This window comes from Coturnix japonica, chromosome 1, assembly GCF_054131305.1.
Source record: "Coturnix japonica strain WE chromosome 1, WE-NBRP24, whole genome shotgun sequence".
In the NCBI taxonomy this organism is placed as follows: domain Eukaryota; kingdom Metazoa; phylum Chordata; class Aves; order Galliformes; family Phasianidae; genus Coturnix; species Coturnix japonica.
In genome coordinates, this window is record NC_140663.1 from 50935871 (window position 1) to 50963861 (window position 27991).

At 41.0% G+C, this 27991-nt stretch overlaps 1 protein-coding gene across 1 annotated transcript; it reads left to right on the top strand.

Moving 5' to 3' along the window:
• Positions 1-1873: 1873 nt before the first annotated feature.
• On the top strand, positions 1874-27636 carry ISX (intestine specific homeobox). Its single transcript, XM_015863546.3, has 5 exons — positions 1874-2270; positions 8948-9190; positions 21744-21895; positions 25399-25515; positions 26224-27636. The coding sequence occupies exons 1-5, from the start codon at positions 2102-2104 to the stop codon at positions 26458-26460; spliced, it is 918 nt and encodes a 305-aa protein (XP_015719032.2). The 5' UTR covers positions 1874-2101; the 3' UTR covers positions 26461-27636.
• The last annotated feature ends 355 nt before the right edge of the window (positions 27637-27991 follow it).

The following is a 27991-nucleotide window of genomic DNA, read 5'->3' on the forward strand; positions in this document are numbered from 1 at the left end:
CATGATATCTGAGAAACGAGTAAGATTTTAAGCCACTACAGGAAGACTGGTCACTGTTTTAGTATCCTAGGCAAGCAAGTAGGGAAAATAAGGCATTTGTAGGAGGATGAGCTGAGTTCCTCTTTCTGTTCTTTCATGGTAATCCATCTCCAACTGATTTTCAGTGCAGTGCAAAAAGGCAAGCCCTTTTCTTAAATAGGATCATCCCAGGTGTACATTCATGGCATCTTTTTTTTTCTCTTTCCCTCAATAGCATGCTCATCTCCTCTCAGCACACAAATTACCCTCCCTCTCATTCTGACTAAGCAGAAAATGAGAAGAAATTATTCATCGTGTTACCATCCAGAAATACAGGCATTGACAGAACACAAAAGAAGATAAGATGGTGATGCTGCCTTTGTCCAGAGCAGCACCTCTCAATGCATGCTGAATTTATGGGCAAGGTGTCTTTCCTGCAATGCCACAAGACCTCTTGCATCCTCATTCATCGGGCAGTGAGAAGGGTGAGATCTTCTTTCACACACATGTCCCCAGTGAGGCACTGGGGATGCAGAAGGATGCACTGGGAACAAAGAACAACACTTCTCTACCTCTTCCATTTCATCAGAACAAAAGACACTCTTTTGTCTAACCTGTTGCCTGGGGAGAAGCTTGATTAATAAAATCAGTTAATTAAACAGACTTTGTTATAACTGTCTGCATCACTTTTTTTTTTAACCTTTCATTGTTCTTCTTCCACTTAACCACCCACCCCCACCCCTTTTCCAGTATTTGGAATCTGGAAAAAGCCGAAAGCCTTTCATCTTATCAGATGTGTTTTATTGCCCCCTGGTTACACAGTAATTTTGGTCTCCGCTCAATTAAGAGGTCATATGATGGGATATCAGCTCGAGAATTGTCAGATCATTGGACAAATAAGGCAGGGCCTGCCGATACAGTAATAAGACCTGATAACGAAAGCACAGAGGAGAACCAGCAGGAGAGGGAGACACAACCATAACAATCTAAAAGGTGAGGGGCAATCTCAGAAGGACACACAAAATACCACTGTGGGACAGAGAGAGGGAAGGAATGTGAGTGTGTCTAATCACACATTCTTCCCAACATAAAAATTAACAAGACAGAGGAGCCTCAGGAGTGGAATCATTGGCATTTATCAGCAATCTCTGGGGAATCTTCTACCCCCACAATGGACTCCTGACTGGGAGGCATAGACAGCCGGTGGGATGATTATACTGCTAGATTGTTTGAGAAAGAAAATCATGTTTTATCTCTAGGAGTAGAGGTGGGGGGTAGAGGGCACTAATTCCTGTTCCTAAGCTTGTTGCAAAGGGCCTCTTTTTCTCTTGTGACTGATAAGGTGGGACGATGTTGAAAAGCACCTGTCTGGAAAGTTCAAAGGGTTTCCAGAGTGAAAGAAAAGAATTTGAACCAGAGCTGGTGGCTATGGGGGAGAGCTGAAGGATAACATGGGAAGTGCTGGTAAGGGAGGTTTCAATGTGTGATACCTCCTTGTATGTGAGAGAAGTTTACCGAGTGTCTGGTTTGCTAGTAAGCAGTATGAAGGACAAGTATTTGTCATGCCTATTTTCTATTAAACTATTTTCTTAAGTTAGTAATAGCACAAAATCAAACAAGTCGTCAAGGTTTGTAGCCTGAAACTAGAAAAGGAAGATAACTGCCCCAGAAACAGGATTTACCAACATGAAACAATTCTTCAAGGGCTTTTTTCACCTGGGTCTGTGAGAAGTACACCTCCTCCAGGGATGGCAATGCAGTTGCTCAGAGCTTTGTAAATCTGCTCCGACCTGGGGCTGTTTGGAAGTGGGTGTGGTTGGTGAGACTTTTCACCTCCAGCTTCTGATGCTGGCTTCCCCAGGCACGGAAGCACAGCTCTAGATCCCAAGCTGGCCAGCAGAGAGGAGCAGCCACGTGTGCTCATTTCAGGGTTGCCTCAGTTTCTTCTTCGTATGCTCCTGCAGGCTGGCTAGGCACGAGAAGGGAAAGGTGCACACCTTCCCAGCTGCATGTTTCTCGGGGTGCATCAAGAGCAGGGTGAGCAGGAGAAGACTGTCCCCCCTGGGGCTCCTTTGGCAGAAAGATGATGGACCCCTGTGAATGTGCCAGCCAGAGGAAGCCCAGCCTGTCCTTTTCCATTGAGGAGATCTTAAAGAAACCTTCTGCCAGTACCACCAGCAATGAAACCAGGAACAGGAATAACTATGCTGAGAGATCTCCAACTCTAAAAGCAGAATCACCGTGGGCCTTTGGTAAGTACAGGTTCACATAATGAAAAATTACCTTTGTTTTTTTGGGGTTTTTTTTTTTTTGTTGTTGTTTGTTTATTTGGTTTGGTTCATTTTTGGTGGTTTTTTTTTGTTTGTTTGTTTGTTTTGTTTGTTAGTTTAACCACTAAAACCACCTGGTTTGATTAGATAGAATTTTTATTTTTAAATTCTTCAGGAATTTGGGATTTCCCCAGTCAGACACAAATAATTCATTACATTGCAGAAATTATCTCTAAGAATTAATTTCCTTTTAACCTCACAGCAGATAGGGCTCTTCTTTGAAGGGATTTTGAACCATCCAGTGTCAGTGGAGAAATGGGTATGCAACTTGAACAGTCATTGCAGGTAGCTCTTTTCAGTAACAGTGAGGTGTCCTTATTGAAAACAAATAGAACATCCTGTACATTTCCCTTTAAAAAGAATAGGTTCTAATATTAATTAAAAAAAAAAAAAAAAAAAAAAGTGGGGTAGCGGGGAGGAGGAAAGCATTGCTTGTCACAAGGAAAGAGAGACTGAAATTCAGGAAGCTGCCCTAAAACCGCTGCAACTTAATGAAGATGATTTACAGTTATATGAAGAGCTGACTGTGGTCTGGAGTGGCAGTCAGATTTCATTTTGTATCATTTTCTGATAAATCTGACCACTCATCCTCAGACAGGTGAAATGGTCTGTAAGGGTATTGGTAGATAAGGTGTTTTAGAACTCAATCACTAGAACAAGAAAAGAAAAATCATCCGTGTTTAATCATTTTTGCTTATTGTCAAGGACACTAGGCCTTTTCATGTTCTAAATAAAACCAACCAGTATATAACTATATATCATGACTTCGACCATAGCAAAGCAGCAGTACATTAGCCTTTTTGACTTGAGTTTCCTTAGTTAAGTTAATTCGGCTATCAGTGAACTTCTACCCCTTCTGAAACTGTCTCCTTTCTTTCCTTAATAAAGATCAATGACCATCACTTTCTGGATCTAGTATTTATTATTCTTTTTTAATCTACACTTTCCACGAGACAGAGGTGTTTTATGTATGCAGGCATCTTCACTTAAATGAAAAAAATGATCATAAGTTTTGATGGAAGATTTTCATACACTTCTTGCTTAACTGCTTTCAACAAAGCTAAATGATACACTTTATTTTTTGTAACACAGAGAAATTCTTTGTGGATTACTTCCCCATTTACCTGAACACTGGATGAACTATCAGTAAGAGAGTCTTTTTCTAAAGACCTGATGGTTCAAGTAATTGTTGCTTATTCAGATAGTTTCAGCTCTTTTTATGTCATAGTGGAATTCTGATCTGGACGGGAAAGAAAACAAGATCTAAATCAGGAAGGGAGGTACAGAAAAGTGAGCACCAGATCCAGGCTACATATTAATTATGGTCCTGAAACACAGAACTTGCTAGATTGCAGGAGTGGACAAGGACATAGCTGATGGTGCAAACATAAGAGGACCCACATGACAAAGGAGAATGGGTGCCAGGTTGCCTAGTGGGAGGAAGTGCTTCTATGAACATTGCAAGAGTGGGATTCTGTGAGTTGAAAGTCCTTTCCAAAAGGCCCATGGCCATCACCTTGTGCTATTGGATCCAAAGTGAAACATGCAATATCACAGAAAACAGACAGTGCTGTTCATAGCATGGATTACAAAACTGCATTTAAACAACGTGAGACATCTCTCCGGAAACAAACAAAAAGAATATTGTAGTCAGGATCAATTATACTAAGTCTGTTTCATGATCAGTAAGTTGAAGATGACCAGCCCTGTTTTACAGTGCATCTCAGCTAAGCATTCCACTCCATGCTCAAGAACTGACAAAACAGTATGTGGAACATGGCAGGTTCTGGGCAGGTTCTGGGAATTGCTTTACTGTATTGACAGTGCAGTCTGATCCCAAACTGCTACACTTGAAAGTACAGTCAGTTTTTCCCTTTAAAGTGATGCAGGCAGAACAGCCTGAATTTGCCTTTAACTTCACATCATCATCCAGCCATGGGCTAGCTTACCAAGAGAATACAGTGTCCCTTCTATTCTCTGCTGGAAATAAGGCTGGATTAATATACTTGAGGCAGTGTAAAACGTTGACTAATTAAAGAGGCATGCATATATGCATGAATATTCACCTACCTCTCTCTAAAACTGAGAAAACATAGGAAAGATGTACAGAAATTCCAAAATTTTGTTCTATATTGTTGTTGCAGTTGATCAAAGAATTTAAAAAATAGAATGAAAAAGCAGATCTTCACTTTTAGTTTCTTACTAACACCAAAGAGATACCTAAGCTTATTACTCTTTACCTTCCCAGCAGAACTGCCAGCTTTTGCAGATAGAGTTTGTTTCAACATCGTAACACTGTGCACTGTACATCTTGGGATACTTGCTGTGTTTCATCAAAGTCATCCAACTTCATGTCATTTAACACTGGCATTAAACAAATTATGTAAGTATTTAGCCATGTATAATTTGGCCAAAGTCAGGGAAATTAAATGAGCTAGGGAACTTGGTGGAAATTCCAGGATAGGATACAAATCCAGCTGCTCTCTCAGAACAGCTCAGCAGCAGCAAAGAAGGAAGTACTAAGGTCAGGGCTGAGTCACATCTTACTGTAGATTTCCCACCTCCCATATGTTATGCGTCTGAGCCAGGCTATGATTTACAAGAGTCAGAGATGTCTCATACACATACCCATATCTCCCATGAAGTAGATACCCAGGCTAGAAACAATTGTCCAGCCAGTCTGTTGATCTAGGCAGTCTGGAGACCAAGGTCACACTGGTCCTAAATCCTAACTCTGGGTTCAAGTGTTGAGAAGAATTGTGTGTAGAGAAGAATTGAGAATATTCTGGTGGGACCGGAAGATTCAGAATGTCAGAAATGAGGGACATGATCATAGTTTACCCTGGAGTCCTTTTCCAAGGCAACTCAGGGCACAGGACCAGATGCCAACAAGAAGTTAGAACTAACTTAAGTTATATGACAAAAAGAATGTGGTGTACAGTGACAGCAACTCATGGAAAGCTGGGGCAGTAGCTGATCACATCTAGAAGATTTCTGGGTCTGATTCCTAAGTTCACATATTTTTGTAATGGTATCTTCACTGTGATTTGGAATAAAGAGTGTAGTCTTCCAACAAGCCTGTTTGAAGTATTAGGCATTTGTGTGATTACTACACAAACATGACTACCAGGTGTCCTGGAACTGCAGTTGTTGGCCTGAAGTCTACTGAAAGTTTTGAGTTTTTGAGAGACTCCTACAAAGTTAAAAAAAGGAATGGTGAACAAGATGTTTTAGTATTCAGCCTGTTTCTCCCCTCTAATTTTTTCACAGTGCCTGGAAAGAGTAACCATGATCTTTGCAAGGGGCACAAATAAACACTCAGAAAGTACTGGTCTCCTCCCTAGAGTCAAATCTTCCATTTTAATGAGCATGGACTAGCAGGTGTGTTTTAGAAAAAGGGACGGTCTGCTAAACAAGTCACTCATCTGTTAAGTGAATTGGCCCCTCTTCTGAAATCCCTGGGAACTTGATTTTAATGTGCTTGAAAGTACATCTGAAATAATTGTTCATTACTCCCCCAGTTTCTGTCAGTGAGGTTCCACCAACAGGAGGTCTTTTGTCAAGGCAAGGAGAGCTTGGGTTAAGTACACTACACCTGGGAAATTAATAGTAAAAGCAGTAATAGATGCAGTAATTGTGTTATTTTGTCAGCATTATGCCCTGTTGTGTTAAGGATATGCAAATTAATATGAATTCAACTGCTGCTTCACACACAAGTGTCAATATGGTGAATATTTACTTCACCCATGGCAACACTCCACCCAGATTTGTTGCGAAAGAGTAAACAGAAGATGGAGGCATATAACTGAATAGATACCATCTGGCCAATATCAGCAATTCACCCCACCTTTCACAAGAAAAACGTATCTACCTAAAAAAAGAAGCAAGAGAAAAACAGCACACAAAAAAAAAAGCTGCTTGCAGTTCTCAGTAACAGATTGGTCCCTATTCACCATCTTAGTAGGACCCTAAAATGCCTGAGGCCTTCAACAGGTCAGTTTCTCTCCAGTGATTCCACAAAGAGGCTTAAATAGAACTTAGAGCATTGGAAATAACCTCCTATTTCCAAAAACAAATCTTACACGCTCGCCTGAAATTTTCCATCCGTTCCTACACAGTTGAAAGTCAAACCAAAAAGGCCATTTTGGGAGGAAATTTTACTCCCCATGCCAATTCACAGATCACTTTTCTGAGCTCTTTGCTATAGTCATATGAATATGCATTGAAAAATACTGTCTGGCCTTAAGAGCTACCACTTGCTAGTGCCCTTGCTTGTTGAGATGAGCAAGTACCGTAGAAAGTTGCAGTAGGAGGAGTAGGACTAGATTCTGGAACTCTTAACTCTTAGATCTGTGCCTTAAACTCAGTTTCATCCACTTTCAGTCTTCTCCAGAAAGTTCCTTTGATTTTTCCAACCTCTCCATGAGGTTTATACCACTATAATTTGCTTCTCTGATCTTAAAGAAAAGTTTCTCCCATTCCTTTATACCAGTTCATGTAGACATTGGTATTTTCCCATCTGCCTAGGACAGTCTCCCTTTCCCTCCTTGGTTTGTCTTTGTCAGTCTATGATTGTTCTATATGTATTAATATGTCCATTGTTATGTCCATCATTACGGTATGTGAGTATCTCAGGGAAATATTCCAAGCAGAAAAAGTTGTGTATGGAAGATAAAGACTTGTGGAAAAATGTATTTATTTATTTATTTATTTATTTATTTATTTGTATCGTAATTTGGAAAACTCCAGTGTCATCCTTAGGAAGGCTTAATGACTTCTTCAAAAAGCACCTTGCTCAGGCACCCTTGTATTCTTCATTAGTGTAGTATTAAAGTGCTGTCAGTTTTGTAACATTTTTGTCTTCACAGCATCCCATCTGGCAACAAAGTGCAGCTAGTCCTTAATTTTGTGATGAAGGACTGAGATAGAAATCCTAAGAATATACACTAACACTGACATCATCTTAGTTTTTGAGCAAATTATCTAATCCCAGCTCCATACCAGTGTCCATTTCCAGATCTATTCTTCTCCCTCATCCCATGAATGTCGCTCTGTACTCCATCTGTCTCCCAACCAGAAAACTCTAAATGAATTGATCCTAAATGAATTAAAGGAGTCCCATTTTGCATGATATGCATGAAAAACAGAGGTGGAACTTATACCACATTTTTAAGGTCAGCATGGCTGGACGTATGCAGTTGTACTTCCCCAGTTTCCCCGGAGATCTGAGGTAGTTTGAAAAGATAACATTTGAATAACCATTCATCACTGAAAAGAAATTTTGGCTAATTTCCAGAGCTCCTGTGACTGTATTTTCTTCATGTCAGTGTCATCCCTCTGTACAATTCCTATTGTCTAGGTTTTTACTGAGGGCAGAATTGGTCACTTCATCTCCAGATGTTATAATTATCATTGCTTCAAGGCTGGTTAGAAATAGAACTTGCTACTTGTTCAGAAAATAAAACTTTGACAACTCTAAAAAGTTAGATGATTTGCCAGAACTATATCCTGAACCAGAAATGAAATAGGTATTAGAAGCTGAGTTTCTGCCAGCACAGCCTATTTGGGGCCATGCCCACTGCTGTTTGAATACGAGAGAGGTGAGCAGAATAACTTAATGTGCTGTGACTCCCAGAGCCTAAATGTGAGTGACTGCTCAGTCCACGATTATGCTAATATTTTAATGTTCTTTGGTATTAATAACTGATCTGTGCTGTAACATTAGCTTTAGTGCAGTGTTAACCATGGAACCTAAATTTCACAAAGTTTGCTGAGTTTATGCGTTGCCTCTTACTCTGCCCTTCCAAGCAAAGAAGTCCAGGCAAGGAGGAAAATTAGATCAAAATCTGGGTTTGCCCATTAAAGCAGCAGAGACCCAATTATCTTGTCTCCAGACAGTCAAGACTGAGACTTGAGATTAGCCTCAACTTCCACTGAATGTTTATAATGCACTATGCACCAGTGTCATCTGTCACAAAGGTAGATGGGAAATGTTGAGTCAGCCTGGGCAAAGGCTACCATTAGAATGAGGTGATACCTAAATCTGAGCAGCAAGCTGGTCACAGGTAGGACAAAAGGTCCTGGGCCAGGAAAGACAATGACCTTTAGCCTGCTCTATGGCCCGTCTTCCTATACAATAGATATACCTACAGGTGTTAAAGAAAGGATCAGAATCGAAAAGCATTTGGCATCCAGAAAATTCTATGGCAATCTTGCTGATAGATTTCTAGAGCAGCCCCACATTTACTGCATTTCTGGGTTCTTCAGAAAAGGTAGCCGGTGACTTGGTTCCTGGCATGGAGACTGATCTTTCTTGATCTTTTGGCTTTGTCTCCTTATTTCTACACTCATATTTTGAACATGAAGAAAGCAAGGAAAAGATTAGAATCTGGGGGATGAATTCACCACAGTCATGCCCCTGGCAACCGGGGGGTCATCCTAAAAATGATGTAAAACACAGAGTAAGTTCATTTTAGCTATGATCTAGCTGTATTGGTAAAGTATGTAGACCAGACATGTTTCTTTCTTTCACCCTTACAGGGAAGTGCACCTAATTACATTTGTTTTCTCAAAGCTTTGCTGTATTGTGTCCTTCACAGATTTCAGCAGCAGGAGTCAATTACAGAATGACTTCCCTTCGGATAAAATGCTTCTCCCTGCCATGTGTGCTACCCCCATGGCCAGAGCAAAGAAAGTGCAGTCAGCTCACTGCAGGAGAGCTACTGACAGCTCAGCTTCCTTCCTGGGTGAGGACATAGGACGTGAACAACTGGAAGGCAAAAGAAAACATGAGGAAGAGGAAGACCAACTGTGTGATTTCCCAGTGGACCATCCACTTCATGGTGAGTGCCTCCAGACCAAAACTTCTTCCTAGAGTACTCAAAATGATAGCTGTTATCTTACATGTTGATACGCAACAACAGACATCACGTATATTTCTACTCAAAACTCCTGCCTGAGTCACAGGTGTGATTCAGCTGTACAATTCAGGGGATGACCTGATGGAAAAGAGATCTGAGGAGAAGGACCTGGGTATGCTGATGGGTAACAGTCTGGCTATGAGCCAGCATTGTACCTTTGTGGCTTAGAAGGCCAATGGTACATTAAGGTGCATTACAAAGAACTTGGCCAGTGGATCAAGGGAGGTGATCCTCCCCCTCTGCTCTGCCCTGCTAAGGACTCATCTGGAATGCTGTGTCCAGTTCTGGGCTCCCCAGTTCAAGAAAGACAGGGAACTTCTTGAGAGTGCCCAGCAGATGGCCATCAAGATGATGGAGGTCTGGAGCGCCTCCCTTATGAGGAAAGCTCTGGGACTGTTTAGTCTGGGAAGACTGAGAAGGGATATAATTACTGTTTATAAATATCTAATGTGTGGGATTCAAGTTGATGGGGCCAGTCTCTTATCAGTGGTATGCAACGACAGAACAAGTGCCAATGGAACTGGAATGCAAGAAGTTCCATACAGGCAAGAACTTACTTACTTTGAGGGTGACAGAGCACAGGAACAGGCTGTCTAGCCAGTTTATGGAGTATCCTTCTCTAGAGATGTTCAAGACTTGTCTGGATGCTTTCCTGTGTGACCTACTGTAGGAAACCTGCTTGAGCAGGGAGTTGGACTTGATGATCTCTGGAGGTCCCTTCCAACCCCTATCATTCTCTGTGATTCTATGTGTAATTCTTCAGACTAACCATCAGAGGGCCCGCCCTCTGAGCTAAGCTGTAGCTCAGGCTTGTCAACCCTATCAGTTTTTATGACAGGGACTCCTTTGGGGGTTTATTGCCCTCCTACTTTGAGAAGCAATCTACAGAGCTAGCAGGAACCAGGTATTGCACAACTTGAGGAGCAAGGCTGCCGAACATGCCGAATCAGCTTGATGCCTTGCACACACCCTGGACCCATAGCACAGGCGGTGAACAGGTCAGCAGCACACAAACAAGCAAACAGGCAATGGGCAATAGTTCTGGCATGTAGGATGTGACAAGTGCTGCTTTAAGTCTGTTGAGTTTCCAGAAAGGTTAATGTGGACAATAATGCTACACTTCAGAAAACTGCCTCTTAGTAGCAGTAGCGAGATCTTTCTTTCCCACATGGTTTGTCTTGTGAGAACCTGCTGTCACCTCCTCCTTCTCCACAAGACCACCTGTCTTGTTGCAGAGAGGAGCACTGCAAGATAAGTGAATATTTTAGCCAACTTTCTTCTTATAAGTTGCAGGCAGTAAATGACAGGAAGGCAAAATCCCATGTTGCATCCTCAAGGAGGGGTCAGGGAAGCTCATCTCTGGCATACAAAGCTGCCTGTGAATGTTGAAAAGGAGAGTATTTTGTGCAGGAGGGAGTCCCCAGCCACGGTGAAGACACTTTCCCAGTGTGGCAGAGGAGGTAGGCAAGTGTCCCAGCTCAGCATTTAGCCTCATTGACTGACACGGTGGTTGGTACCCACCTGATAAGCAAAGCGGGAGAAAGCATGTAATTACCTGTATAAAACTGAGCTGGGCTGAGCTGACCCTTTCAATGACAACTTGTATTTTAAAGACATTTTAAACAAAATCCCTCTGTTCCCTGGAGGCAGTGGGGTTTTGAAACCAAGCAGAGCTTTAATGATGTGCCATTTTCTAGGCTACTGGTTCCTGCAGTTGCTGAGTCTTTGATAGAAACTGGCTGAAGGAGAGGGAGGAACCAAAAGCACTGGATTGGCATTTTCCCCACAGTGCACAAACAATGATGTTTCGGATCCTGTTCACACACTGTGTCATTCTTAACAGAGAGCTGGAAGCCTGGGTTTAAAATCCTTTTCAGCATCATAAGCTCCAGTCTCCATCCTCCACTCTGCTAATGGAAAAGAGCAGGCAGCTCTTTTTCTCCTGCCTCAGCTGCATCTGGAGTTGCCTTTTCTAGTTGCAGTCAGCAGCAGAGCCTCCAGGAGAGGTAGGCTGGCATCATCCCCAGCAGATAATAGCAAACAAACTTCTCTTACCATGTCTAGTGACTTTGTGCTCCGGGTGTTCTTTTGGCACAGTCACTACAGGCTGGTTACATAGAATCCGAAAGCACTCATAGAATCATAGAATCATTAAGGTTATAAAAGATATCTAATATCACCCAGTCCAACCATCAACTCATCCCCACCATGTTCACCATTCACGTCCCTCAGTGCCACATCCACACAGTTCTGGAACACCTCCAGGGTTGGTGACTGCATCCCTGGGCAGCCTGTGCCACTGCAGCACACTCTTTTGGAGATTTTTCCTAATACACAGCCTGCTCGCCTGGATCAACCTGAGGCCATTACCTCTTGTTCTGTCATTGTTACCAGGGAGCAGGGGGTGACTCCCACCTCTCCCCACCTCCTTTCAGGTCATTGTAGAGAGCAGTGAGGTCTTCCCTGAGCCTTCTTCAGACTGAACAACCTCAGTTCCTTCAGCCGTTCCCCATCAGACTTGTGCTCCAGACCGCTCGCAGTTTTGTTGCCCTTCTCTGGACACACTCCATGGCCCCCATGTCTCTCTGGTAGTGAGTAGCCAAAAACTGGGCACTGCACACGAAGTGCAACCTCATGAGTGCCAAGTACAGAGCCTGCTAAGAAGCCATCTTGGTGGTGTCAAAGGATAACATCAGCCTCACCAGCAGGAGAGCCTTCTGACATGGAAGACAAGTCTCTCACCCCTCTATCTGTATAAAATATCTACACAGTTTGTGAGAAAAGGCACATGGCTCTGACTGAGTAGACACATTTGTGCAGATGTCAGGGAGCAGAAGAGATGAAGCATGCAATAAAATCACTTCAGAGGAGGGAGAGATGGGTTTTGTTTGGTGCTTCTTTGGATAGGAGGAGAAAGATGAGGAGGAGAGTATGACAGTACACACTTCATGAGCAGACAGTTTGAGATAGCAGGAGGACTCCAACAGTGACCCCTGAGTTTGGATTTGGAGCATATTTCCAGGCAAGACCATAACACTGCAGTATTCCTAGAAACTTGCTTTTCCCACAAGATGGCTTCTGCAACTAAATGGGTTAGAAATGCGGTATCATTTAAACCAAAGAGATTTATGCCCTTATCACAAAGCACTTCTTGCACTTTGAACTCAGAGGCTGTGTTGTAAGTGAAAAAAAAAATAAAAAAAAGAAGAGCCCTCATGTTAGAGATACACATGCAGTGCCATTTAATTTTGCTGAGCCCCCATTTGAATTTGGAAGATTTCATCCAGCACATGAATACTTTCACCTGTGGCAAACTGCATGAAAAACTCTTTTCTGAAAACCCAGATCTCAGAAGTAGAATTGGCACAACCCAATTTAGAAAGAGATCATACTGAGAGAAGCTTTACTTTGGAGCTGTAGTTGTAGATGGCTGCTATTTTGCTATATGCAACCGCCATCACTGCTGGTGTCTCCAGAACTTAGGAACAAGCACAGCAAACTCTTGCAGCCATCAGTCAGCATCATAGCACCAAAACCATGTCAACACCCAAGTTAAATACTGAGCACTCATTTTCTTTTTAGTTCCTCCTCTCTGCCCTGTGTGAAACCCTTGTGACTTAACATTTCACCTATGCCAGCTCCTGCTGCAGAATCCCAGCTTGATTCAAGTTCTCGTGGGCAATTCTTCTACAGTGCATTTCACTCAGGCTGAGTCTGGCTATATAACATTTGTATTTGTGTGTCTCCTGTAACTTTATACAACCAAATGCAGTGGGTGAGTGTTCCCAGAAATGCAATTATTTCATAAGTTTTTAAGCATGGGTAATGATTTCAGTGCTCTGCTCCAGCCAGGGAATGGTCAGTGCCTCAGAGAAGACAGATAGTAGCATCACCTTAGTACACTGGCAGATGCCCAGTCTTCTGGGACTTATTCTCTGGGCAGTAGTTCAAGCACAAGGTAGATCAGGCTTCCACAAATGGGGCTAGCTCCTAATTTCAGCAGGAACTGAGGAATTCAGGACATGGAACAACTAGACAGTGTGATTTCATGCAGCTCACGTCACCGTCTTTCACTGTAGAGGATTCTGCCACAGTGAGTAGAAGTCATTCATGTATTTCTATAGCAGAAACCCTCTGCTCATTGCTGATTGGGAACTCAAAGATCTTTTTATTACTCTTACAGATTAATTTTAATCATAATATATTTGATCCCAAAGCATATTGACAAGTTCTGGAGGCAATTATCATAAAGACAATGGAAAATATGGAGATTATCCCAGTCCTGGAAAAATTCTGGCATAAGCCATGTCCCTTCTGCATTGATGCCAGTGTCAGGCATCTTTAGTTTGGTGTTTATGCTTTCTCTGAAGCCACAAATTCATTTGTTCTGTTCATTTGCAAACGATATGGTCAAATCCATGTATTTCTGTGAAATGGCATGGTTTATCACTCACAGAACAGTCCTTTCCCCAATATGCTGACTTAACACATTTATAAAACTCCTGAAAGACACTGAAGCACTGTAGAATCACAATTCCAGATAAATATCTGCTGCCCAGAATATGCCAATGGGACTGAGAAAAAGAGCAGAAGCATCCCATTGTCCTGAATAATGAAATGAAGCAATTTGAAATGAAAAAGAAAAGCAGCTCCTTCTTTTCTGGGAATTTCAGATCCAAAGGGCACATTACACAGGAGGTAGAGGTTAATTTGCTCCTGCAAGTCCAATCTGTGTAACGTGACCACTTGTAAAGTTGATGGCACATCTTGATAAATTTACTTCAAAGGTCTTAGAAGTACTTATTGGCTTCTCCCCAATTGTCTGAAAGCTTTTCTTTACACCCCTAGGATCTGGTGCTTTTAATTACTGTTCTTTAATATTGATGGCAAGCCTTTTACCTACTGTATGAGCAAATGCTTGATGCTGAAATTAGAAACAGCAAAAGCTGTGTACTAAAATAATGATGGAAATAGGCTTTCTTGGAGGGAGTGCAGACGCTGAGGCGGGGATGTAAACAAGTGTACCTGATTGATGTCTTGAGGTTTGCACAGATACAAGTAATCACAAATAGCAGGAATAAAGAAGAAAACAGGCTGTCAGTGCAACCTGCCATAAGCTTGTTTTTCTCCATGGGCACATGGGCAGACAGCTGGGTTCTGACAAAGGCTGATGACCAGAGAGTGTGGGGGGGAGTGCAGTGGTGAACCTGTATGCAACACTGAGTACCATTGCTAAATTACTGTGTCATACTTAACCGTCATCTCTTTGCTGGTGGATGGGATGGGATAAAGTTGGAAGGGAATCAGGCTGATGGTGAGTAGCATCCCCAACAACAAACTGTCCGTGTGCATGGTTTGATGTGTGTCATTTAAGGGCAAGATTGGTGGTAAGTAGATAGTTGGACTAGATGATCTTAGAGGTCTTTTCCAACCCTAATGATTATGTTGTTCTATCTCCCTGCCAGCTCCTCTGAAAATCAGACTGAGAAATTCCTGCAGCCACTGCTGGCCTAGTGTTCTTAGCATAACTGTTTGCACTGCCCACAGCTTGCACCTCTCTGCATTTCAGCCTTGCTGTCAAGTGATTAGGCACTGCGCTGTGCCGTAGAGTGAGCACAGCTCTTTGTCAGGGAATTGCAGACCAAACAGGGGGGAAGTCAATCCTTTAAATGTTCCAGTCCTGCTGCTATGCGCTGACTTCTGCCACGCCTCAGTGGCCAGCAGCTGGATGCTAAATGCTACATTTCACTGGCAGGAGTCTCTATCTAGAGCACAGTGTATACATACAACTAGGATCAATCTCACTGGCTGTGCCAGTCCATCTTGAAATTGGCAATAAAACCACTTTAGTAAAGATTAGCTACAGTACCACATTCCCGCCTAAATAAATACAGCACAAGCACTTTTGAAAGCCTTGAAACACCTCTTCAGCTAGGAGAGGGACTGCCTGGGCAGTACCCAGACAAGCATGTTTTGTCCTGATGCCATCAGCACGCTGTAGTAACTCTTTTTTAGAGTGGCAATTGCTTTGCTATTGGCTTGACCACCATGAGCTGAATGTCACCATGGGGGAACAGTGTCCAGAAAAGTCACTGGAAGGAACCAGCTGGGTGGCTCAAATATCTGTAATTGATTGAATTAAAAAGAAGAGAGAGTGTTTTTCTTCTGAAAGGAAGAAAAAGGAAAAGAAAAAGGCTGAAAGGAAAAAACAGAATTCAACAAGATATAATGAAGCTTTGTCAAGGCTCCTGAGTTTCCTTCTGAAAAACAAGGGATGTAGGCATATTTGTTACACTGAGAAAAACATATTTCCGAGGATATGAAGCTGAAGTTACTGCTTGCTTATGTAACTGCTTTCTCTCTTCTTGTCAAAGCAGCAGCAAAATCTTTGAAGCTGGTTATCACATACTGTGATGGAGGGTCTGTCTGGAAATGACAGAGGATTGCAGCAAGATAAACTGATCCCACCAGTTTTCACCTGCCTAGATTACATACTTCAAAACACATGCGTCGCACTGACTAGTAGCCCTTCATTGGGATTTTTGTTCTTTATCTCTCTAACAAATGCTCCTAGTAATGAGATCAAGTAGGCTTGATACAGTCTTAGCCTGCTAACAGGCTAAGCGTAAATGGGAGTTGCAACTGCAGTACTGCAGAGATAACACTGGTTTAGCTGTTTCAGGTATGCAGGTGAGGCTGTAGCCCATTTGTCTGCTACAAACCAGAGCCCAGAATGGATTTGCCAAAGTATAGTGTTAGTGCAGATGCACAGCTTTTACTCAGCAAACTTGGGTACAAGCACTAATCTTCAGTATTTATTTGCTCATACCTTTAATACCTTGCAGCTGTGTTACAGTGGGTGGTGAAAATGAGCCATTATACGCTAAGCTAAGCTAAAATAATGTAAACAAGCAATTGAAAATTAAACTCCTTCAGCTATGAGTAGTATAAAGCCTTAAATTGCCTTGCTTTTTAGGAGAGGAGTGATAGAGGTGGGTATTTGATGACCAAATTTCACAATGACTGCTGGAAACCAAGTTGTCCAACTCCAACTTTAAGCAGGACCAGCTTAGGTTAGATTGCTCATTCCTTTGTCTATTCAGGCTTGGAATATCTCCATGGATAGAGACTTCAGACCCTCTGCAGGACTGTATCCCCAGATCACACTACATCACGATGAAAATCTTTTTTCCTATTACCTAATCAAAATTTTCCTTGCTGCAGTTTCTACCAATTCTACCAAATCTTATCCTTTAGCAGCATGCCTTTAAGAAAAATTGGTATTTCAACAAAGCTCAAGTGTTTCAACTTGCTCCAAGTCTGACCTAGTAAAAAAGCCAGATCTGCAGAGGACAAATGCGCCTGTTACTGAATTTAAAGAAGCTGTACTGCTTTATCAGCGTGGAGCATCTGGCCCTTCCAATGTCAACAGTAAGGCAATGTATAGACAGCTGTATTTTTAAGCATCTGCAAATGCTGACATATCTAGCTGCCTGGTATTTCCAGGCTTGGTTTCAGCAGTGAGCTAACCTGTAAATGACTTTCACAGAGCATAAAAGCACACTTGAATATCCCAGCTTTTACATAGAAAATAGCTCAGGAAACTCAGACAAAGTCTTATTTCCCCAGAGACTCTAAAGCTACGTTTGCAAAGCCAATGTTAGACTTTCAACACTTTCTAGTCTTACATCTTCCACCCACATTCTTTATTAGATAGTAATTCTGAATGCCGTTGTTTGCTATGGGATCTCTAAGCAAAGGTCCCAAGGCAAAGAGAAGTATCAAAGCTACAGTCACAGAAAGTTTCATCTTGCAAGGGAAAATGTTAACATACAAGCCCAGATTTTTTTATATATTTTTAATGGATTTTTTTTTTTTTTAATCAAAAGTAGAATGACTGATTACTTATAGAAAAATATGCAGTTTCTACTGGCAAAAGCCTTGATTACTTCACAGGAGTCTCTGTTGTTAGCAATTTAATTTCATTTCCACTTGAAATCAAAGCCTGTCCTTCAGTCTCTACTGTCCTAATGCCTGACCTCCTGTTATTTTATTTTGTTTAATCTGATGAGAGCAAACTTTGAAAAACCAGGTTCCAGAAGTGGCTCTTATCAGCACTATGTAGATCTTTCCCTTCCATAAAAGTCATGTCTGTGAAACAGTTCAACATGCCCTTTCAAGAAGGAAAAATGTGGAAAAGATGAGAGACAGGGTGTTTCTTTTTCCTGTCATTGAGATATCTGAGCTGTTTTCATATCAAAAATGCTGAGAGGAGACACTCAAAACTCATGAACCCATTCTCTTTTAAACTGCGCTGTCCAGTTCTGAATGTCTATTAGCTGTCAGTGGGAAGTACAATCAGGCAGATCCATTCCCTGTCCCCTCTATAGCAAAATTTGAAACACTGAATGGTTCAAGGCATTCTATCAGGCTTACAGGTACTATAAGATGTTCAATTCTCACTAAGTTTATTCTCACATATACATCTCCTATGCACATCCTTTGTCTTCTCATTCTCATATATTCTCTGTAGGGCAGACTTTGCAGCTCCTTCCAGACTCATGTTCTTCACTACCGAGTCTTCTATATCCCATCCCTGTAGAGATAGTATTGTACTGCTTGTTACAGATGATTTCTTGCATCAGTCTAGGTTGATTAATCAAATAAACTCTGCACCAGCTGTCCTGCCAGCATCTAGAAATTCTTAAGCAGATAGCCAGGACATATTTACATCATCATCTTTGTCTACAATGTGTACAAACATCCTGTCAATGGAGAAGTCCTGCAGCTAGCAAGGTCTGATAATGTAAAACATTCTTTTCTAGCTCAAGTAATATTCTCTAGTATGGGAACTAAAGGTTTTGCCTTCAGTTTTTATTTCACCTGTATGGTGCTTACTGATAAGAACTACTGATTGCTGTTTATATGGTGTCCACTCTGGTGGGATCAGATCCAGATGGCCTTTGACAATCATTTAATTCTCATTGTGGGCCACTTCAGCCATTCTTACTCTATAGAGTCTGGTCAACATATGAGATAGGTCTTATACTGGATTAAATAATTATTCATGTATCCTGATAGAATACTAAAAATTAAAAAATAAACTAAAAAAAAAAACCAAAAAACAAAAAACAACAACACAAAAAGCAAACAAAAAAACCCACTTTTTTCATCTGAAATAAAATGTTAGATTTTAAAACATAGAAAGCTTCTCTGCATAGTTATCAAATTATATTGTAGTGCACTGAAATAGGAATTAAAAAACAAACAATCAAAAAAAACCCTAAGCTAAAAACACATGGGTCTTTTTCATTGCTAATTCTGAAATCTTCTGGGAGGTAGTTGTGTTTGTTTCTCCTGAAGGCTTTATGTTTGCTAGAAGTTACACAGACTGACATGGAATACGAAGCCTGGCAGGACATGAACTCTGCTAGTATTCCAGAAGTTTATGTGCAGTTGGGACCATATGAAAAAGGAGGTAGTTACTTTTCAGCTTGGATCACTTGCTCCCCCCATGTAAATGTTGGAGGTAGACTGCAGTTTCTCCCAGGTTTGGAGAACAATCTCCCACTACAGCAAAAGGCAGGAGCTCAGATCAGTTTCCAGTGAGACATGCAGGACATTGCAGGAAGGCCTCAAATTTCTGAGACCATTACAGAGTCAGGACAAAAAAATTGTTCTCTGGACCCAGTATGTGAATTGCCCTGTGCTATAGAAATATAAATACTCTATATTGTAAAGATAAAAATGTAGCAGAGAGATTCATTACTGTATGACAGAACATAATGTATTTGACAAAATATCACCTTGGTACTCAATCTTACCTGTCTGCAGTATCTCCAAGGAAGATATGGAAGACAGTCCTCACAGAAAGGTGTGAGGTGAAAATCTTTCACACAAGAGACGCTGTGGACTAATTTAGTAATATCTTATCCTCAAGGACATGTCTTAAAATTCATATTCTCAGTGCTGATAGTTTATATTGCCCTTCTCGATTCATAGTGCAATAAATCCTTCTTTTCTTACAGTCATCTTTTAGGAAGGTTCAAGTCAATGCAACTTTGTAATTAGAGCTTCTGGAAGAGGATGCCCGTTGTTATCTTCAGCATATATACAAAAAATACTTCTCATTTCAAATCTCTTCCCTGGTAGCATCAGCAAGATTCAATTTAAATGACATTTTTCACTTGGGGCTGAAGCCAGGTCTGCTGTTTAATGAGTAGTACTTTGATAGGCCAGTGAAAAGTCTAATGATACGGATTTAACTCAGTTGGACATAAGCATTATTAGGTTGTTCCTGAGATATGGGAATATTGACAGTGTTTATGATAAATGACTCTCCTCAGTTATTCTTGCATGAATGATCTCCTTATCAATGTATCTGAAGTATTTTAAAAAGAGCAAGTATTCAGAATGGATTGTACTTACTTATAGGTTCCCAAATATTGCATCTCAGGCATCTTCCTACCAAATCGATGGGCAGAATTATTTTCCTTATACTCTGTGTCAACAGAATCACAATAAAATTTCCATGACAGAATGGAAAATGTCATATTCTGGTTGGGGTAGAGCCTGATTTATATTGTCTGAGGTGTTTAGATACCTTTTTCACTGATTCAGCCCCAGCTAGGAATAGTTTACGCTAATGCTAAAAAGGAAAAAAATGTATTTTTTGTTGAGGGAATAAGCTAACTGTCCCTGGGTAACTGTTCCCAGTAAGAAATGTGTGCATCTAGTTACATCGTATGCATTGGTAGTTGTCATCAGACCATAGATAGCCAAAAGCAGTTATTCAAAAAGGGGGTTTTCTTCAGCAACATTGTGTCAATGCCAATTACTTCAGGTTGTTGAGTAGCAAGTTCATCACGGACACTACTGAGATTTTAATTTTTATCCTTCTACCAAGCTGCAGTCAGGTCAGAAGAAGAAATAACTGTGACTCACAATGTTTGGGGCATGGCTTTTTGCACTGCTCATTCAGTGTCAGATGGAACATTCTCCATTTGTGCATCAGAAAGGATTCCAGACATGGGATGAGGCTGAACTCCGTGTTCTGCAGATCAGCTGCCTTACAGCTTAGTTTCTGCTCTCACCCTGCATGCAAGACATCAGTCCTTCAGCATCATTTAAAACCAATCCAGACTTTATTCTAGCTTACATCAGGTGGATCACATAGTTCATGATCTAAATAAAATACTCTTACATGGGAGGGCATTTTAAAAATACTGTAGATTGCTCAGTATAAAGCCTGTTTGTGAGGTCACACTGGTGCAGTCTAAAAACTCATTTAAATATGTAATTTCTCAGCAGATTTGACCTAGAAAGAAACTGCTGGAGATATCCAGTGGGAGGGTGATGTGGGAAAGAAGTTACTAGTGCCCTGGGGTGAAGGGAAGATGCAGATGTTGACTGTAAGGTAACTGTCATGAGGTTCAGCAGTTCTTTTCTGTTTCAGAGGTTACAGTAGTCTAAAAACTGCTTGGCACAAAGAGTCAGTCCCTATCCACAATAATTCAGTGGCAGTTTTTAAGGCAACAATGAACATGTCCACGCAAACAGAGCCAAGGAGCGTAAGGAAGTGAGGAACAACTGCAGACTTTGTAATAGATCTCAGTAACCTTGCAAAAACTTAGATAAGTATCCTGAAGAAATAGTCTGAGAACAAGGGCCTTGGTCTAGGGAGAGGAAGCAGGCCAGGCCTGACACTGTTTATCTATGGACAAAGGTTTCCACGTTCATTCATTATCCCCTCACTGCCCAACAAGATTCATGGCTTCCCGAGTGGGGAGAAATTCATTTTAAGTCCAAGGAAAATACAGACTTCTATTTTATTTAACAAATAGCCACAGATGACCTTGAATATTCAAACCACTCTTCTGAGGGTACTACACCTCAGAGCTTGGGGAAATTGTAGTAACACCAGAATAACAGCAAAAGACAGGCATGGAAGATTTATAAACTGAAAGAAAAATGGTGATTTTTCACAGGCACAAGAACAGCACCAAAACAAAATGGAGTATCTACTTATTCTTTGTCTTTACATTAAGAATTTGCTCACAAATAGTTAATAAAGGATTATAAATTAGCAATGAATGTTGAATACATGTGACAGATGAGCAACGAAGATCAAAGGTTCATCCAACACTAAAGGACTCCGATGACAAAATCATTGCAGAGATAACATGGTTAAAATGCATTTTGATTTTAAAATATGTATATGTCTGCAGTTGTTGACAGGCAGTGAATCAGAATTAGCACTGCGTGTGGACACTGTTGATTTTCTTTTTGAATGCTAAAGTCCACATTCATTGTTGGGTCAGGAGACAAGCATCTGAAGTATGTACATCTCTAGAAGGTGTTGGAGATGCCATCCCAACTGCACAGCAATTTGTAGAAATTTCTGTATCTCTGAATCTTCTTGTTGTTCTCTGGCTATTTCCATTGAAATTCAATATATATTTCCTTCTTTGCACAGTTGAGAGGAAAGGGAAACGGAGAATCCGGACAACATTCACAGCTGAGCAGCTTCAGGAACTTGAGAAGATTTTCCAAGTGACTCACTACCCAGATGTCCATATTCGCAATCAGTTGGCAGCAAAGATTAACCTACCAGAAGCCAGAGTTCAGGTACATTATGTCTCCAAAGGCTAAGCTCACTGCATCAATTCTTTACTCAGGATATATTCTAAATATTTCATGCCTGAGTGACAACACTAATGAAATATGTGATCTCTGTGTTGCTTTACATGAGAGGCCAGTGTCATTATTCTCCTTTTACAAATAGGGTAAAAAGCATTTGTCACACAGCTGAGATTAACCAAATGGGATTAATCAAAGGGTTAACAGGTGGTTTAAGTATATTAAATGCATTGCAAGTAGAAGTTACAGACGGTTATAAGCAACCTATTGGACTCTGTAGCAACGGAACAGCCATTTATGAAAAAAATATGTATCGATTTATCAACCTTTTATAGGCAACATAATTCATTGCAATTCACATTGTCTCACTTCTACAGTTTTTCAAAAAATTGAAAATAACTACCCAAATGAAAATGTTTTTTAATGTCTTGTAATTTGAGACCACAGACTATAAATGCCCTGACTGTAATTTCAGTTCAGGGAAACTAATCTAGCTTCCCCCAGCTGTAATATCATCTTGATGACAGAGCTTAACACTGACCCCATATGGCTGATGTATGTGAAATATGCTGCATTGAAATATACATATCACTGGATTTGGGAATTTGGTATTCTATTTAGAACAGTTGTGATGATTTTTAGAGTTTCTGTACTTGTCATAATTCTGGAGTCATTAGTGTATTTCTGTGTATGTATCCCACTCTAACAATCAAAGTTCACCATAGAGCATTTTAATGACTATGACATGCCTGGGACTATGGACTAACTGTGATGATACTGCTTCAGAGTAAGGAGATAGGGAACATCGGAACAGCACAGCTGCAATGTTCCTACTAGCAATATCTGTGCACCCATAACACATCTGCAATGGCATGAAGCATGAGATGGGCTACTGGTCAGTGTTCCTGAAAATCAAACCACATGAAAGAACAAAACCATCTTCCATGTTAAAAAAAAAAAAAAAAAAAGTCATTTATAATCTGTGGAGAAAAAGAAAGAAGGGAATAAACTCAGTTATTGTGGGAAACATCAACCTGAGATGCAAAAGAAAGAAGAAAAAGTACACCTGAATTCCAGATAGCAAATTCCCTGTGCAGACAGGGAATCTGACATGGAAGTTCTCCATCTTTCTTGACTGATAAAGGTCACCAGACTAAGAACTAGTGGTAACTTAAGTACAAGATTATTTTAATTTTGATAGTATTTGTTATATATAACCAAAAAAGGAGTGCAGAAGACATTTTGAAATCTTGCTTCTAGTAGCTCTTTAAAAGCTGCTTGAGAAGCATCTTGGGTCATCAGTTTGATATTCAATCAGTCCTGGAGCCCAGGAGATATTTCAGGACCTGGAAGAGAGCTAGTATTGTGTCAGTGCTTAGAAGTGTAGACAGAATGAACAGATAATGACTGACCTGTGAGACAAACATTGATTTTGGCAAAACAGTGATAAAGCTGATATGAGCCTCTGTTAATGATGAATTAAAAGAAGAGTAATATAGTTAATGCTTTTCATCGTTGGCTTATGGAAAACAAATGTTGTCAAACTCATCTTTTTTTTTTTTTTTTTTTTAATTAGATTACATATTTGATTGATAGAGTTAACAACATTGAGGGCATGTGACTGCAAGGACCTTGCCTTGGTCTTACGCTGCTCTTGGATTAAGATCAAGATGCCATGTGCTAGTACACAAGAAGCTGAATGTGCAGCAGGTGTCCAATCACAAATGAGGACATTTCAAAGGAGGTCTCTCATAGAAACCATTTACTTATACAAAGGTCAATTTGTAATGCATAATCAGTAAAATCTTTAATAATAGAGTTATGAAATAGTAAGAAGATAGGGGACTGGTAAATAAGGAAGAAGTTGATTCTCTAGTACATCGTGTTCTGTCTCATTAGTCATAGGTCTGCAGGAGAATAATATGTGGACGAGCACAGAGTAACAGACAGAAGCTGTTCCTGCAACATGGGGCACACCAACCTCCCACTGCACTCTGTTTTAGCCTTTGTTTCCTCAAATATCCTTTTGGTCACCCTCCTTCGTCCTGCTCCTAGCAAATGCTACTGCTGAGAGGGCAAATGAGTGCTTTGTGAAGCCTCAGGCAAGAGTAAGAAGACAGCTGATCCTGGCTTTGGCACCAGTGTGATTTTCACAAGCACATGCAAGAATGCTGTGCTTTGTCTCTGTGCCAGTTCAAAAGCACTGGAAAACTGCAGGTTAATAGCAAGCAGAGAAAGAGTACTATCAGTAGGCTGATATCTGTGGTGGATAAAACTTGCAGGAATAGGTTTAAATCCCAGTAAAGGAAAGTCAAGGTGCACACTGAGAAATCATTCCAAGGGTGGGGGTGTTAGAGAGCCAGTTGGGCAAAATGGTTTTGATTTGGGTTCTAAACACAGCTGTGCAGATATTAAGTAATAACAAGAAATCCCTCAAGTGAGTGTTTTATCCAATGTGCAGACTCTGGAAAGGACACTTAAAAGGTTGATTTTTTGGCTTTGGTACACTGCTGTACCCTCAATTGCTTATTGGTGATAAAGAGGAATCATTTCAAGGTACTGTTTCACCATATAACTTCTGCCTGCTCGAAAGGGAATAGAGCAGTTCATACAGACTAAGCAGTTCTCAAACACATGCAAACCCAGATAAACAAGTCTGTCCTTTCAGTAACCTCAGATAATGCTAACTATCAGCAATATAGCATAGGTCTCCTGGCATTCCCATTACTTCCTGGGCAAGAGATGCTGAAATAATTGAGCTATTCATTATCAGATTTAAAATGCATATATATTTTCAATCAGCAGCATCTGTTTTTGATCCCTAACACCTTGTGTTCACTTGAGCCACTTGCCAAGTAAGAAATGCTTACATTCAAACAGCAAGTTCCTAAGCCAGCTGGTCTACAATGGAAAGGGAATCCAACTTTCACAACATTGCCACAAAATCTACTATTTTGGCTACACAGCTAATACTTTTGTGTCTCAGCCAGAAGCCAGACAGGTCAAATAAACTGATAGATGAAAGAAACTGCCTTGAGAAAACTGGTTGCCATGAGCAAAAGATATGGCAGATAACAATGAGAGTGCTGAGTGATTCAAAAGGTGGCATCTTCTTGAATCTTTTGCTTAGTATCCTTACATGAATTTCAAAATGTTACAAGACAAATACAGGAAAAACCCTGTCGTCATAGCTCAAATGGTGACATGGTCTTTTTTACTTTATATATTTATACAATATAATATTTATTTTTAGAAGATGCAATTCTGTGAGAGAAAAGTGGTTGTTCCAGTTATGCAGAGATTCTATTTGCTATGCAAAGTGCAGGAGGTTCTGTGTCAAACACAATGTTTTCCTTTAGGTTCAGCCTCTGTTTATGCTGAGCTAGAGGTCAATGTTCTCTGAACCTCACTTAATGAACAGAAAAATTAGTCGGATGTGAGCAATTCCTTCTGTAACAGTTATTTCTGCATCCTTTCTTGCCTGCATTCAGATCTGGTTCCAGAACCAGAGAGCCAAGTGGAGGAAACACGAAAAATTTGGCAACTTTGGAGGCCTTCAGCATCTGACAGAAGTTGATTTCATTCCTGCTCCCAAGTCAGATATCACAGTGAGTACTGGTAGCTATCTATAAAGCCAGTGAGGGGAGACAGCTATCCTTCACCAGATCAACTCGTCACATGGGACTATCCAAGAGAGAGAGTCAGAAGGACAAAAAATGGTGATATGATCCAAATAAGTCCCAACAAGTGTTGTCAATGAACATATTTTTTTTTTAGCAGTAAGTATTATCACTAAACCTGTTCCATAAATATGCTGTGAGGTCTCTCTTGTGGGGTAGTCCTACCCTATTTTACTACTAAAATTTTTACATGGATTTACGTTCCCTGTAAATCATGCTTTGGGTCAAAACATCTTTACCACAGCAGGCAATGTCCCAAACTGGAAGGAACAGAACATTTCTAATCACAAAGCTGTGTTTCTTTAGCCAGTATTCATTCACAGTGTCCAGCCTTGTTAGGCTGATCTGTGGCTTTTGCCCACAACTGTTGCCCTTTGTAGGCCCAGGACAGTTAGACTAGCCTGGCGCACAGAGTCCTTCTCTGTCAGTAGTATTTCCATAGCTATAACAAAGAATATTTTGCCTTTATTCCTGAGTCAGAGCACTTCACTGGGTTTCAGGGAGCCTATTCGTCTACTTTTTTTTCCCTTAATTACTAAGCACCAGGGAAACAACTAAGGTTGACTGCAATTTGTATCTAAATAAAAGTCAAAGTCAGTACTGATTTATCTAAGACTTCATTTTTACTCTTAAAAGGCTCCTAGCTTGATGCCGAGGAAGTTTGCAGCCACCATCCCTTCCACAGGATACTACTCACCACTGCAAGGGCAGCTGACAACTGCTTGGCTGCCCAGCACATTCCCCTACATCCCCCACCACTTGGAGCTGCTGCCTTTCCCAAAACCATGCTTGTTCTTCAACGTCCTCCCTGCCTACAGTGCACCACGCTCCCACAAGATGGAACAGAGCAGTATCTGTGCCAGCTCTACATAGAGGATATGGAGGAGCAGGGGACTTGGGGAGCACAGTTTTATCACCCGTGACAGTTTGCAAGGGGCAGGTGTTCTCCTTAAGCAAATATGCTGGGATGACAAATGGCATGAAGTCAGTACCAACACAAGAAGCTGCAGTCTAATGAACATTGGCAAGAGCCACCATGGACTGGGAAGGAGATCAGTGTTAACCAGAGGAGCGGCATGTTCTGCAGAAACCAAGCCAAGAACTTCTCCCTGGAGGGACAGTGCACCAAACTGAGTGGTCCTGCAAAAGAACTTGGTTTTTACTCAGCACTGAGATATGATCACATGACTCTATTGCACCAATGCCTTGGGGAAGGAAATTTTCCTGCTGTGAGGAGCATGTAGCCCCAAAGTCAGGCCAAACAGGATTTTCCTCCTCCATATATATAGGTTGCTTTCTTTGGATATGCTGTTCTTTACTTGGGGAGGGGCAAAGAACATGTTTAGGTCAAAATATCAGACTTTCAAGATACTTCTGTTTTCCAAAGCATTTGGTGAGGGAAGGGAGTGGGTTTGGTTTGATGGATGTGTTTTTGACTTGAATAAAGGGACAGAAACACTATTTGAGTTTAAATACAACAGTCTGAGAGGGGCAAAAGGGCTGAGCTCTGGATTTGGTACTGTGAGTCTCTGGGGGCAAGAGAATACTTCAGTTGGTTAATTAAAATGCTTATGAAGAAGCCTCTCAATTTTTGACCTGAATTAAGAAAGCTCTAAAACTCCATCTGAAACAATAACAAAAAGAGACGGCCTAACTGAGTTTAATCTACTAGACATAATAGGATGTTATGACCCCACAGTTTGGCTTAATTGTAGATCAATAATGAGATCGGCCTACCCATTTACAAAATGTCTGTATGCCCTATTATTTGCATAATATTAATCTCCTTCCAACATATGGCTTTTTCCCGGCTTGTCAAAGGTCCAGTGCTCCTTCTGCTGATGTCTCCACTGACTCATGGGAAACACTGTTGGAAGGCATTGTTTAAAGGATTGCATTGTTTTTTGCTTTGCAGCCACAACACACACTGCTCACCAATAGGGGAAACTGCTGAGCAAAAGCAGTAAAATGTGGTCTCCCTCCCAGACATACCACTTGTAAGGGTGGCCAGTTGTGACACAGTCCAAATACAAAGCAAATCACCACCCAAATGCTTGCTGAAGAGTCTGCTGTGTGCATGTGGGAGTGCAGATAGGTTAATGCTTCTGTATAGGTTGTACATTTAAGAAATCTCTCTGGGTATAATCCAGCTGCCAGGTCTTCAGCCTTTTCCCAGTCACTGATAGTTACATAGGGTTCACAGTGAATTAATAGCATTTCTGCCATCTGGCTGGTACCAGTTGCCCCTGTATTTTACATTTGAGAGACCTGAAAACAACTAAGTAGTTGATTGTTGCAGGGTAAAACATGAATGAGCAAAACCCTGCCTTGTATGGACTTAATTTCTCCAGGCTACAACTATTCATCAGAAAACACTGTCCTGTCTCCCACAGGTGCTTCATTC